Genomic DNA, 14,140 nt, shown 5'->3' with positions numbered 1-14,140 from the left:
AATTATACCATATATAATATATATATCACAGAAATACAGTATGGTGCTATATTTAAAAATCAGTATTTAAACAGTATTTAATAAAATGGCTCTGGAAAAGAAGCAAGCAAGGAAGGGAATAGCAGGACCAAAGACGGATGAAAGGGTAACAAAGTGAGCTGAGACGATAACAAGCTTTAGACTCTAGCCTACAATAAATAAGAGGAAAAAAATCTTAATTTTCTAATAACATACATGTATGCGTAATGAGAAAAACTGTATAAATGATAATTCAATATCTGATTATTTTTCAGTTATAAAATCCATAAAATATCACTGTCCCTAACAGGCTCACAAGTAGAAACCCTGCAAAGGCTCCCAAAAATAACCAAAATAAAATAGAAGATGTATAAAGAATATTTGTGGGCAAGGGGAAAGAAACATGGTCATTGAGTTTACTCACTCAGTTTAAGGTCAGACTATTATGTGAGCGAATAAAATATGCCTCCATGGGCTTTAACATTCCATGCGACGTTAGGGATCTTTGGTATTATTTATAAAGTACCAACCTGTACAGTTTCTGTATTGCATGGGCTGCATTCTTTCTAACGTATGGTGATAAATCAGCAGAAGCTTCCTTAATGGCCAGCATCATAATAGGTACAATAATTGGCACTCTAATACTTGACAGAACTCTCAAAGCACTTGCACGAATTAGTTGATTTGGGTCCTAAAAATAGTACAAAAATATTCATCAAAATTTCAAGTTTGCAATATTTCAAACACATCATTATGATAGAGTTAACAGGTACTTATAGGATATAACACAACAATAGCAAAAAAAAAAAAAAAGCTACTTAATTTAAAATAAATAACCACTATATGGAAATGGCTAAGGAAAAAGAGAAATAAAACGTTTCTTTCTCTGAGTAATGTTTTAACAAGCAAAGTAATGTTTATAATTCTACTTGATCATATATTACCAAACACACAGGTTTTTGGAGTTTCATAATAAAACGCTGCAGGTCGTTAGTTTTATCTTAAAAAAAAAGTCACACCCCCTCTTTGTATACTTTCAACAAGTTAGTGTAATGATGAAGAGTTCTTTGATGCACAATAATGATTACATGGACCATAAAGGAACGTACAAGGCAAAGCCCAGTTGATTATATAAATTATTTTCCAAGGGTATTGAATAGGCACAGTGAGAGGCCTTTTAACTCTTTCAAAACATGACTGCACTATTGAGTGGATTATTGCTCCACTTCTTTAAATGACACACCTTCAACTGTGCAGAGATGCTGCAGCTATTATTTGCCTGCTCACTCTACCATTTACCTTCAGAGCTCGCTGAAAAGTGCTTATGGACAAGAGGGCCAGATCCTGCTGCTCTTCAGCGTATCGGACCAGGTAAACATACACTAACTTCTTGATCTGTGAAAAAGAAAAAACCATTTAATCCTAGCCAGAGTGAAAACTAAACATTCAATACTGTCTATACAAAAATCCATTCTCAACTTTCCTGAACTAAGTAACAGAACCTACTCATAGCCTACATTGTAAAATAAAGATAACATAAGATAATTAATAGAAATAGAAAAAGTTTGTGAAGTAAGGATTTCACTAATCTAATCTGTAACAGCAACATCCTATCAAGGTGTCCTTTCTCTTGAAGGGAAAAAAGTTCCTGAGCAAAACTCATACAAGAGTATTAAAACATTAACTAAACTGCAAAAGTTTTTTCAAAATGAGGGATACAACTAATATAGGGAACTTGGGTTCTGTTCACTAACCAACTACATGGCATGGAAACTTACATCTGCTCATCTGTCAAAAGGTGCTGAAACACAACTCTGATTCTATGATAAAATTCAGATTCCAACAGACATTACATGATATTTTCAGCTCCGGAAGAATGTGTGACAACAGCATCAATTTAATGTAATAAAAATTCCAGACGGATGGAAGTGTGTTCTGAAAACTGTTTTCAAAGGCAATTAAATCACTAAATTTATAACAAAATTATGATGAGCAGAAAAATTAACTGAAAATTGAAATCTGAGCTGAAATTCATCAACTGCTTCCTTATGACACTACTCTCAGCTTGTATCTCCCTTTCCAAATATCTTCAGATACCACTGCCTGATTAATTTTCTGATATATTTCCATAGGACATATCTAAAGGTTTATGGAATGTTCAAAGAGCATGGGAAAGAAGGGGAAGAAATAGCTGGAATCGATGCTGAAAAGGAAAACTGCTATACTGGGCCATGTTTCACATCCCAGGAACCAATGTGGATTTCTTTAGGGACAACTGCCAGGGCCTCCCTGGTGGCTCAGATGGTGAAGAATCCACCTGCAATGCGGGAGACCTGAGTTGGATTCCTGGGTTGGAAAGATCCCCTGGAGGAGGTAATGGCAACCCACTCTAGTATTCTTGCCTGGAGAATCCCATGGACAGAGGAGTCTGGCGGGCTGTATCGTCCATGGGTTCGCAGAGTAGGACGCGACTGAGCAACTAAGCGCAGCGCGGCCGTGGCCTTCTCTCCCTTATGCTTTAACTACTCTTGACACAGACAGCAGTGTTCTGAGTTCCTTCACCATCCTGTTTGTTCCCTTCTGAATTCACCCCAGTTTCCTATATTCTTTTCAGTGTGGCACTCCAAGCTACAAATGAAGTCTAAGCAAGACAAACTAGTTACGATTTTGTTCCAGATGAGGTGCTTCTACTGAGACAACTAATTCTTGATTAAAACCATATACTTTCTCCAAACGTACTACTGACTAAAGCAATCCACACTTGCATGATTGGCCTAGTGAGGTCTTTTAAAAGGAGGACAGTATCTTACACGTACCTATAGAAATTTTCAACAACTTAAATTCAATCCATCATGGCACCCTCCTCAGATAACTTTAGCTCTTAATCTACAATCCAACCTATTTTGCTATTCTTCACAATTTCAAGAACAAGAGTGAAAACTTGATGAACACACTTTCTACATCTTTATCATTACTAATAAAAATGCTAAACACACCATTTCAAGGTAATATCAATTTGTCTGTACTATACTGACAGGGTTATAGGTGAAATTAACAAAAAACATATTTCCAGTTACTCTTCAGTGTTGAATAGACACCCAGAATCTTAAAAACGAAACCTAATGTATAATACAGCCCATACTGTATGTAAAACCTACTCAATACAGCCCATAATCTTCCCTTTCCTGCAATCAGAAATAGTCCTCAAATATAACTTGTTTTTCTGTCTCAATCTCCACTTAGCTTATCATCCTTTTTTCTCTCAAGTTCTACTAATCAAAACCTTCCATTAAAGCAAACATTAAACAATAAAATTCCCACTAGTAGGGGAACAGTAAAACAAATTATGGTATATCCACATAACATTGTATTATGTGGCCATTATATGTAATTAGGTAAATCTATATTTGACATTGAAAATATGCCCTTGTAAAAATTTTTAAGGATGCGAAACAATATGCATTTTATGATCTCACTTCTGTATTAACAGAAAATATATACGCATATGCTGTATTTTATCAGTCTTAGGGTACACCATCAATTTGTAAGATGTACCATAATTTCATGGACCACAAGAAAGGTACAAAACCTCTGCCAATTTTAAGTCATCCTCAACTGTAAAGATAAGTCCCAAATGCATAAACTTTAAAATAGAAAACACATGTCTTAGACCAGACATAATATGGTAATAATAGCAAATAGTTATATACTTAACTATGTGTCAGGCACAGTTCTAAATGTTTTATTTAGATTAATTAATTTTATATTCACAACTCTATGAATAGACATTTTCATTTCTATTTTACAGGTGAAGAAACTGAAGCACAGAGAAGCTAAGTAACTTGAGCAACATGGGAATCTATTAAACAAAGAACCAAGACTCAAAGCAGTTAAGCATAAAAGTTAAAAAACATTACACAATAAAGTGTTAACAGTGACTGTCTTTGGGTAATGGTATTAACCAGTGACCTTCACTCTTTACATCTTTCTATATTATTTAATTTTTTCACAATGAATATTAAGTTTATACTCATAAACCAAGAGACATTTTCACTTCAGGGGTGATCTCATCTTTCCAGACAACCTCCAACACCAAAATAATAGTACTTTCTCGGATTTTAAAAGTATTTGAAGTTTTCATTATAAACAATCTGAAACAATGTATTTTTAAGTTCCCACACTCCTTTTAAGATGGCTTTTTCTATAGCATTGGCAACGTGTAGCCACCAGAACTATTTTAAATGAGTTCAACAGACAAAAATTCAGCTACATCAACAAGTTTTTGCAAGTCAACCGAACTGTGACAGCCCCTTGCTGTTGAACGTTAGCCAATCAGGAACAAATTCACTCCAAAAAAACCACACCCTGGCGTGTCAATCAATCAAAAGCAGATCTCACCCAAGTGCCCACTCATCCACAGATGAAACCAACCCACTCAGGCCCCTTCAAGACCATGAAACCTTCAAATGATCATTGAATCAAGTGATCTCACATAAGAATACAAAAAATGGGCTCCAAAATTAAGTGATAACTAGTATACAAGATGGTAATCAAATGATCCAAATTTACCCAATGCTTTAGATTATATTTAAATGGATATAGAAAAGCTTTAAATTCTTAAATCCCAGTTTAAGAAGTACTTATCATTTTCTCCCCAACCAGATTTTAACGTTCCTGAGATTACAACAGCACCAAAAAGGAGCCAACATTTGCTGGTTGACTGATCTGCACCAATTTAAACATATCAAATCAACACAAGATTTTAAAGATATTTTTCAAATCCACCTTGGAATGAAAGTGAGCTTATTTAGTACAGGCACGATAGCCTGGCACACAGTAAGAGCCCAATAATAATCAGCCAAATGAAACATCACAGCCCAATGAGAGACAGGGCGAGGGGTAGGGGGGGACATTTCCTATTAGATTGCTATATCTAACTTACCACCAATTGTTATAATTCATGAAACAGATGTTTAAAAGGACACCAACACACTGTTAGCAAACAACAGGGATTAAGAAGACTGCCTCCAAAGTCTTTAACTTGTGGGTTTTTTAAAGAAAAGTAATCATTTAAAATACTTTTTTCTTCACCAGTTATATTCAGATCTCAGTCTACAGTTCTCAGCAAAGTGTGGAAACAAGAATGGGTTGGGTCCACACCCACCTCTTCATCTTCTTGGGATTTATCTCTCAGCAACATCTTTTATTTACCTAACTATAAGCCAGCTCTTAAAGCTGAATTATGAACTCCAAAATATATCTAGTATATATACTGGCAACACTGAAACGTTCAAACCACAGCTGAGCTAGCAGGCATTGCTATAATTACTCACCATTGGAGAAGGATTTGTATGACTGTTATAGCAAAAAGCATAACAATATTAAATCACAGAAGGTTGCAAAACACTAAATTTGTTCAAGTTCTGTTATAAGAATCAATCAATATTGACCACAAGAGGCCTATGTACTGACTGGCTGCAGGTGTGCAGAGAAAGCCTACTTTCCCTGAAACCATTCTGTGACCAGGAATGGGAGTACTTAAAGCTTCGTGACTACACCATTCTCTGATCAGTTACTTTCATTCAATGTTACAATACTCCTTGCTGTAAAGCTAATCACAGCAGAGCCCCAGTAGGCTGGAAGGACACAGGCAGATCTGTTTAATTAGCTTATCAATACTAGTGCATCAAACTTCATGAGTTATTGACTAAACCTTTGATTATTTTTGTACTATAACCACTGATTGCTTACTAGGTCACTTTTGGTATCATTTGACATCGAATGGCTTATGACGTACAGCTCAACTGTGCGTCTAAGGCAGCATGTACTTGTAAAAATGAAATTTTGTACTTGACAGCAAAGAAATATCCATTTTCTGAACATAAATTTTAAGCAGCTTAGGTCAGTTTTTCCACATTAGAGGATTAAGCCTGTTTCTAAAAACTTAACAGCATTTTAAGAGCAAAACAAACCTAGAACAAACAGATCAATACAGTAGTGCCCCTCTATCTGTGAGGGGTACGTTCCAAGACCCCCAATAGATGCCTGGAACTATAGATAGTACTAAATTCCATACATACTATGTTTCTTCCTACACACACATACTTGTAATAAAGTTTAATTTATAAATTAGCCACAGTATGAGGCTAACAATAACTAATAATAAAGGGAACAGCCATAACAATATACTGTAATGGAAGCTGTGTGAATCTGATCCCTCTCACTTACTGGACTGCACCTACCCTTCTCCTTTTTGTGGTGATGGGAGATGAGGAAATACCTATGTGTAAGATGAAGTCAGGTGAATGAAGCCAGCACTGTGATACAGGGTCAGGCTGCTACTGACCTTCTGATGTTACATCAGAAAGAGGATCATCCGCTATGGGTGATCCTGGGGTCACCGAGCACGACAATGGTGATGGTTAGATGTCAGGAGCAGGTGTCATCAATGGTTGGGGACCCCAGAGAGAATGGCACAAACTTTCATTCTACTGTGTGTTACAGTGAGCAGTTTAAAACTTATGAACTGTTTATTTCTAGAACTTTCCATTTAATATTTTTGGACTGCAGCTAACCATGGGTAACTGAAATCGTGGAAAAGTGAAATCATGGGGGAGAGGCAGAATTATATTTATAGGGACATTTGTTACAAATATTAGACAGCATATCAGAATCTGATTGTAAAGGGTAAAAATGAATAGAAAAGTTCTACTATTGATAACTGAACATTACAAACAGCTAACAGTACAGAATTTTCTATTTAAAACAAGAAGCCTGGAAGTCCAGAAGGAACTGGTTACAGCATAACTTATTACCAATATCTAAGGACTTGGTCATTTCTAGCCATATCTAAAACATAAAAAATTCATATACCCAAATGGGCCCAAGACCTAAACAGACATTTCTCCAAAGAAGACATACAGCTGGTCAACGGGCGCACAGAAGAGTGTTCAACATCACTAAACATTAGAGAAATTAAAATCAAAACTACAATGAGGTATTACCTCACTCTGATCGGAGTAGCCATCACTTAACAAAAAAATCTACAAATAACAAATGCTGGAGAGTATATGGAGGAAAGGGAACCCTCTTACACTGCTGGTGGGAATGTAAATTGGTGCAACCACTATGGAAAACAGTACAAAGGTTCCTCAAAACACTAAAAAACAGTTGCCATATTACCAAGAAATTGCACTCCCAGGCGTATACCCAGACAAAACTGTCATTTGAAAAGATACACGCATCCCTATGTTTTCAGTAGCACGATTCCCAATAGCCAAAACATGGAAACCACCTAAAAGTCCATCAACAAATGAATGAACAAACAAGATGTGGTACATATATACAATGGAATACTTGTTGCTGTTCAGCTGCTAAGTTGTGTCCAACTCTTTGCGACCCCATGGACTGCAGCACTCCAGGCTTCCCTGTCTTTCACTATCTCCAGAGTGTGCTCAGATTCATGTCCATTGAGTCAGTGATGCTATCTAACGATCTCATCCTCTGCCGCCCTCTTCTTTTGCCTTCAATCTTTCCCAGCTATAGGGGTCTTTTCCAATGAGTCGGCTCTGTGCATCACGTGGCCAAAGTACTGGAGCTTCAGCTTCAGCATCAGTCCTTCCAATGAATATTCAGGGTTGATTTCCTTTAGGATGGACTGGTTTGATCTCCTTCCTGTCCAAGGGACTCTCAAGAATCTTCACCAGCACCACAGTTCAAAAACATCAATTCTTCAGGGTTCCACCTTCTTCATGGTCAAACTCTCACACCCATACATAACCACTGGAAAAACAACAGCTATGACTATACGGACCTTTGTCAGCAAATGATGTCTCTGCTTTTTAATATGCTGTCTTGGTTTATCAGAACTTTCCTTACAAAGAGCAAGCATCTTTTAATTTTGTCCCTGCATTCACCATCCAGTGAATCCACCATCACCAGTAATTTTGGGAATCCAAGAAAATAAAATCTGTCACTGCTTTCACAATGGAATACTACTCCTTAAGTATGAGATAATTCCTAAGAATGAGATAATACCGTTTATTGATTCAATGGACATGAACTTTGAGCGAACTCCAGCAGATGGTGAAGGACAGGGAGGCCTGACTTGCTGTAGTTCGTGCAGCTGCAGAGAGTAAGACACAACTTAGCAACTGAACGATGACAACAGCAGCATTCACAGCAACATGGATGGACCTGGCAATCATCATACTCAGTGGAGCAAGTCAGAAAAAAGACCGATATCGTATGATATCACTTATGTGTGCAATCTAAAATGTGACACAAATGACTCATCCGTGGAACAGAGAGTCACAGACAGAGACACAGCCCTGAGGTTGCCAAGGGGGAGAGGGGGTTGGGGAAAGGGTTAGAGATACAAACTGTTATACATGGATAAGTAACAGGGTCCTGCTGCAGCACACAGAGAACTACATTCACCATCCTGTGAAAAACCATAATGGAGAAGAATATACAAAACAATGTATACATATAACTCAATCACTTTGCTGTACAGCAGAAACTGATACAGCAGGGTAAATCAACTCTCCTTCAATAAAGTTAAAACAAATTTATACCAACACCAGATACCTCCCAAAGGACAGCTAACACCAGATGATGATAAAGGTCAAAGAAACTAAAGAAAAAGGAGGAAGGATCCAAACAGGAAGGATGGCTTTAAAAGGGGAATGACCTAAAATGGTTTCTGAAGCCAAGCTGCCTGGCTCTGGATTCTGACTGCCACACACTAGTGTGTGACCTTGCTCACATAACCTAATCTCTCTGTTACTCTGTCCTCATAATAAAAACATGGAAAATGAAAAAACCAGCTTCATAGGGCTGTTTGTGAGCATAAAATGAGTTGTTATATGTAAGGCACTAAGACAAGCTTTACCCACCGCTCGCAACTTTTCTAAGTGAAATCTTGATTTTTTCCCCAGCTACTTAAACTTTCTTATACCAGAAATCATAAAACTAATGTACATATCAAATTAGGAGCTCAGACAGCTCAGATGGCATTGTCATACCGCAAAAACAGTTCAACTGAATTATCAATTCAGAATTATACATCGTAACAAGCTCATAAATTGCACTTAATAAGTATCTACTAAATTAATCATAAGTAAACTGTGAAAATACTGTAAGATCACATGCTCAGTCTAGATTTAGCCCATTAATTAGAATCTGAGAAAGAACAGTTCATCAACTTAAGTCCAATATTAATTTATCCTGGTTCTTAAGTTGGCAACAAGTATATAAGTGTTTCGATTTTAATTTACTCAAGTTAGTCAAGTTCACTCTATGACGTCTATTCAGTTGTGCACAAAATTCATCTATCTGAAATATGTATTGTACTTACTATCTAATAGAAAATGAAATAACTTCAAAATGTATCTAAAAAGCAGGTTTAAAATTTTTATAGAATCTTTAAAATTCTATAATATAAATTATCCTATTAAAAAATTTAAGATGGCAGGAAAATATTTTAATACTGAAATACATACTCTTGAAATTGTATAACATATACTTCACCACGGTTTTCCAGATTTTGAACATGCAAATGTAAATTATTTAAACTACTAGTTTCTCTTATATGAGAGATTAACGCCCAATCTATTACATAGTATTCAAATAACAGCTAAGGGTCTACATCATATTAACATCGTGTTTGTATAACACAAATGAAATGTGACCTGGCTGATCTGTTTGTTTCACTTAAGCAAAAAACTCTAATCATCATTCTCAGGTCATGATTATTTTATGCACTCTATTTTTCTTGTACCAAATGCAATCTTTTCATTAGAAAATGCCTTGTTTTCCAAACTAGAAGTAATTAAGTACTGACTATAAAACTGCTAATGATACGCAGCTTACTTAATATATTTTGTAAAACCCCGTTACAGAACTGTGATATAAAGGATGGAAAAGAGAAAGAGAATTTTCAAGCATGTAAACCAGTTATAAATTGAAAATTCTTCATGGTAAGTAGGAAAATTTGAGAGTAATGTTTTCATTTGACTGATAACTTTCCATATATTTTAGGGTTTTAAAAATATTTCCAGATTATGATATAAAGCTATAACTTAGAAATAACAACTGAGAGATCTTATTTACCCTCCCTAACTTAACCACACAGAAAATCAGGCGGAAAAAAATGAAACAAAAGTTTTCATATGTTGGACACCAGGCAGTACATTACTGTGAACCCTGAGAAAGGGGAAAAAGTCAAGGGAGCAACTCAGACAGAATCCAGAAGACTCACAGTGCCGAGGACACAATGATCAAAGTTCACAAAGGCCAAGGGTGCCTGAGTTTGCAAAGCAGAGTACCAAAGAGGAGGGAACTTCAGAGAGAGAGAAAGAACGCACTCTGGAGAGGAACAACATCAAACTGTGGGCTAGCACGGTCTTGCACATACAATGAAACTACCTGAAGCCAGACCAGAAAAACACAGGGAAGAAGCAGGCAGAACAGACAGCAAAGATCACAAAAAGCAAGGAAAAGTTCATGTTCTCACCAGCCAGGGAGAAAATATCTCATAAATATATGTACGACTGAGCAGAATCCTGAGGTACTGCTTTAGTAGCGGGCTTACATTAGTCTAGACTAAAGGTGTTTCTGTATCTTTTAGTACACATTGAAAGTATGCTTTAATAAGTATCCTCCAATTAAAAATTCAGAATTCCAAAAAAAAAAGAAAGGATAAGGTAGTAAGAAATTCATATTTAGTGGACTAGCTTGGAGATCTGATACAGCTACTGACTGTTTCTCAGAGTTTCTAAGCAGTTAAAATAAAACAGTATAAAATATCTAAAACAAGTATGCTTTGAAATAATCAAATGATCCATATAAACTTAACTGTGCATCACAAGAAAACCCAACACAATTTAAACAAAAATCAGGACAGTATGAATCATAACTGTGAGAAAAATCAGTCTCCAGAAAAAGACTTAAAATGACAGGAATGACAGAACTAGCAGGGGGATGTTACAACTATTATAGATATGCTCCATATGTCCAACAAGGTAGGCAAAAATATACATATGCTGAAGGGATAATTGGAGGATATAAAAATGATCTCATTAAACATGCAGAGATGAAAAATACAGTAGCTGGTAAGATAATTATGCTGCAGGGGAGTCACAACAGCTAGACACTACAAAAGCAAAGATGGGTTAGCCTGAGCACTTCTCAAGTGAAGCACAGAGAGAGAAGACTGAAAAAGTGACCTGTGCAACAACAGCAATTAGTGTATTGTATGTCTGCTTGAAATACCAGAAGGAAAGAAGACAGAAAAGACATATTTTTGAAAAACTAATGTCTGAAATGTTTACCAATTTTAAGAAAACTATAAACCCACATGAGTTAGAAGCTCAACAAACCCCAAGCAGAATAAGCATGAAGAAAAATATGTCAAGGTATACCACAGTAAAACTGAAAACCAGTGATAAAGAGAAAATCTTAAAATCAACAGAGGAAAGAAAAGATAGGTTAGTAAGAATGACAAGACACTTGGCATAAGAAGCCACATAGGCCAGAAAACAATAAAATATTTTTTAAATACTAAAAGAAAAAGACAGGAAAGAACATAGAAATATACATTTTACTCAGCAAAGATGTTTTCAAATTGTAGACAAAAAAAGAAAAAGACTTTTTTAAACAAAAGCTGGGAAAACTCATCACCAGCAAAACAAGAAACATTAAAGAAATTCCTCTAGTCATTTAGGGAAAAAAATTCATTCATTCATGGACTACATGAAGGAATCAAAAGGGACATGAATGGTGAACACTGAAGGACAAATAAAAGACTTTGGGGGGTGGGGAGGGGAGCTCATTTTTAAATCTCTTTAATAGATATATGGACTTCGTGGTCATTTTGGAATCAAACCGCAGTAGAACAATTTCCCACATACAATTAAAAAACCTAGACATAACACAAAAAGCACTAAAGTCCCTGGCAATGAAACAGAAACAGACAGATTCTTCTGGTATAGAGAGTATGTGCAGAGACGGTAAGAAAAAGAGCTGCATGAACTCCCTTCCCCATTTCCATGGTTTTCTGCTGAGGCTAAGTGAGCAGGGAATGGAGTACAGGTGGAGGCACTGATGGACAAACGAGTCTCTCTGACAGAACCCAAAAGTGAACCCAGCGACACCACGGCCACTGAAGAAAACAGGGGAATCCACAAAGGAGAGCCCGGAGATGGGCTCCTCAGGCAGTCTCCAGCCACATCTCCGACTGACTTCTGAACCATGCAAGCTCAGAACAGACCCAAAGCAGCTCAGCAAAAGACAAAAAATACAAGATTAAGTTGCTGCCTATGCAACAGAATTTGAAATCTGAATCTAGGCAAAATAACTGCCTTCTAAAACAAAAACATCACCTATAGAATATAAAAGGATGCAGAATCTACATAATTTAGTATTCATTATTTCAAAAGAAACAAACCTAAATTACCCAACATAAGAAAAAGTAAAACATGGAACATAAACACACAAGAAAAGGAAATCAACAAATACAAGCCTGAGGAAATAAGGATACTGGAACTAGCAGACAAGGATTTTAGAGCTGGTGTTGCACTTATTCTTAAGAAAAAGAAAATGTGCTCTCCATTAATATAGGATATAGGAAATCGCAGCAAGGAAACAAAGGATATAAAGGGCTTAAACTGAAATTCTAAAATGAAAAGACAGTTTTAATACTTTTACTATCTTAATTTCTAAAGTAAAAAGGAATGTACTTAATTAATTAAATGGACTGAACAGAAGAATGAGTAAGCAAACTCAAAAATAGATGAGTAAAACGACATAATATAAAGAATAAGAAAAACATCTAAAAAAACCAACAAAGTTTCATACATTCTCAGATAAAAATTAAACAACATAACATATATGCAATTTTAATACCAGAAAGAGAAAAAAGAAGGGGGCAAATATTACCTGAAGAAATAATCGCCCCAAATTTTCCACTTTTGATCAAAGACAGGAACTTACAGGACTAAGATGCTCAACACACACCAAACCAAATGAACATGAATAAGATGACACCGAGGTACAGTACAGTCAGATTACTCAAAGCCAAAGACAGAGAGTAAAACATGAAAGCATCAAGAGAAAAGTTACACATCATACAGGAAGATGAATGATCCAGTCATCAGAAACTTTACATAAGAAATTATGGACGGCAAAAGAATCTTCAAAGCATCTTTAAGTGTTGAAACAAAAAGAAACTATTAACCCAGAAGTCTACAACCAGTGAAACGATTCTTCAGGAATGAAGGCAAAATGCAAACATTTTCAGATAAAAGTAAGAGAATTCATTGCCAGCAGACCTCCACTATAGAAAAAGCCAAGAGAAATTCTTCAGGCAGGATGATCTTGATACTGACAGAAATCTGAATTCCTAGAACTCAAAGAGAACACTGGATATGATAAATATCTGAATAGATGATAAATACTTTTTTTCTGTTTTTTCTTTTAATTCCTTTATATCACATAAGTATTTAAAGGTAAAACTGTACTGTCTTATGATGTTAATTTATATAAATCTGGTAAGTTAATAACTAAAACATAAAAGACAACAGGGATATACAGCTGCAAGATTTCTATACTTTATGTGAAGAAGTGCAACATTAAACATAACTGGACTGTGAAAAGTTAAGTGGATACAGCCAACAACTAAGAAAAAAAATTACAAAGTACGGGTTAAAAATAAAAACAAGAAAAATTTAAGTGTGATTTCTTCCATTAAAAAAGAGGAAAAGAAGAAGAGAGGACCAAAAAAACAAAGGAAACCAAAAAAAAAAGAAATGGTATAACAGTACACTCAAATTCAACAACATCAATAAATACGTCAAGTGCTAGCAACATAAACACTCCAATTACAAAACAGAGATGGAACTCCCCTGGCGCTCCAGTGGCTAAGAATCCACCTGCCAGTGCAGAGGACATGGGTTCCATCTCTGGTCTGGGAAGATTCCGCATGCCACAGGGCAACTAGACTTGTGCACCACATCTATAATACTGAAGCCCATGCGCCCTACAGCCTGCGCTCTGCAACAAGGAAACCCACGGCAATAAAAAGCCCACACGCCTCAACTAGAGAATAGCCCAACTAAGGCAA

At 36.1% G+C, this 14,140-nt stretch overlaps 1 protein-coding gene across 1 annotated transcript in view; it reads right to left on the bottom strand.

Moving 5' to 3' along the window:
- Positions 1 to 14,140, bottom strand: part of AP3B1 (adaptor related protein complex 3 beta 1 subunit) — a 242,213-nt gene that overhangs the window by 186,167 nt on the left and 41,906 nt on the right. The window contains exons 4-5 of the mRNA XM_018053686.1: positions 1,318 to 1,413; positions 549 to 709 (exon numbers count right to left, since the gene is read on the bottom strand). Of these exons, the coding sequence (XP_017909175.1) occupies positions 549 to 709; positions 1,318 to 1,413 (257 nt within the window). The remainder of the gene's footprint in view (positions 1 to 548; positions 710 to 1,317; positions 1,414 to 14,140) is intronic.

This window comes from Capra hircus, chromosome 10, assembly GCF_001704415.2.
Source record: "Capra hircus breed San Clemente chromosome 10, ASM170441v1, whole genome shotgun sequence".
NCBI lineage: Eukaryota > Metazoa > Chordata > Mammalia > Artiodactyla > Bovidae > Capra > Capra hircus.
This window is presented reverse-complemented; position numbering and strand designations above follow the sequence as displayed.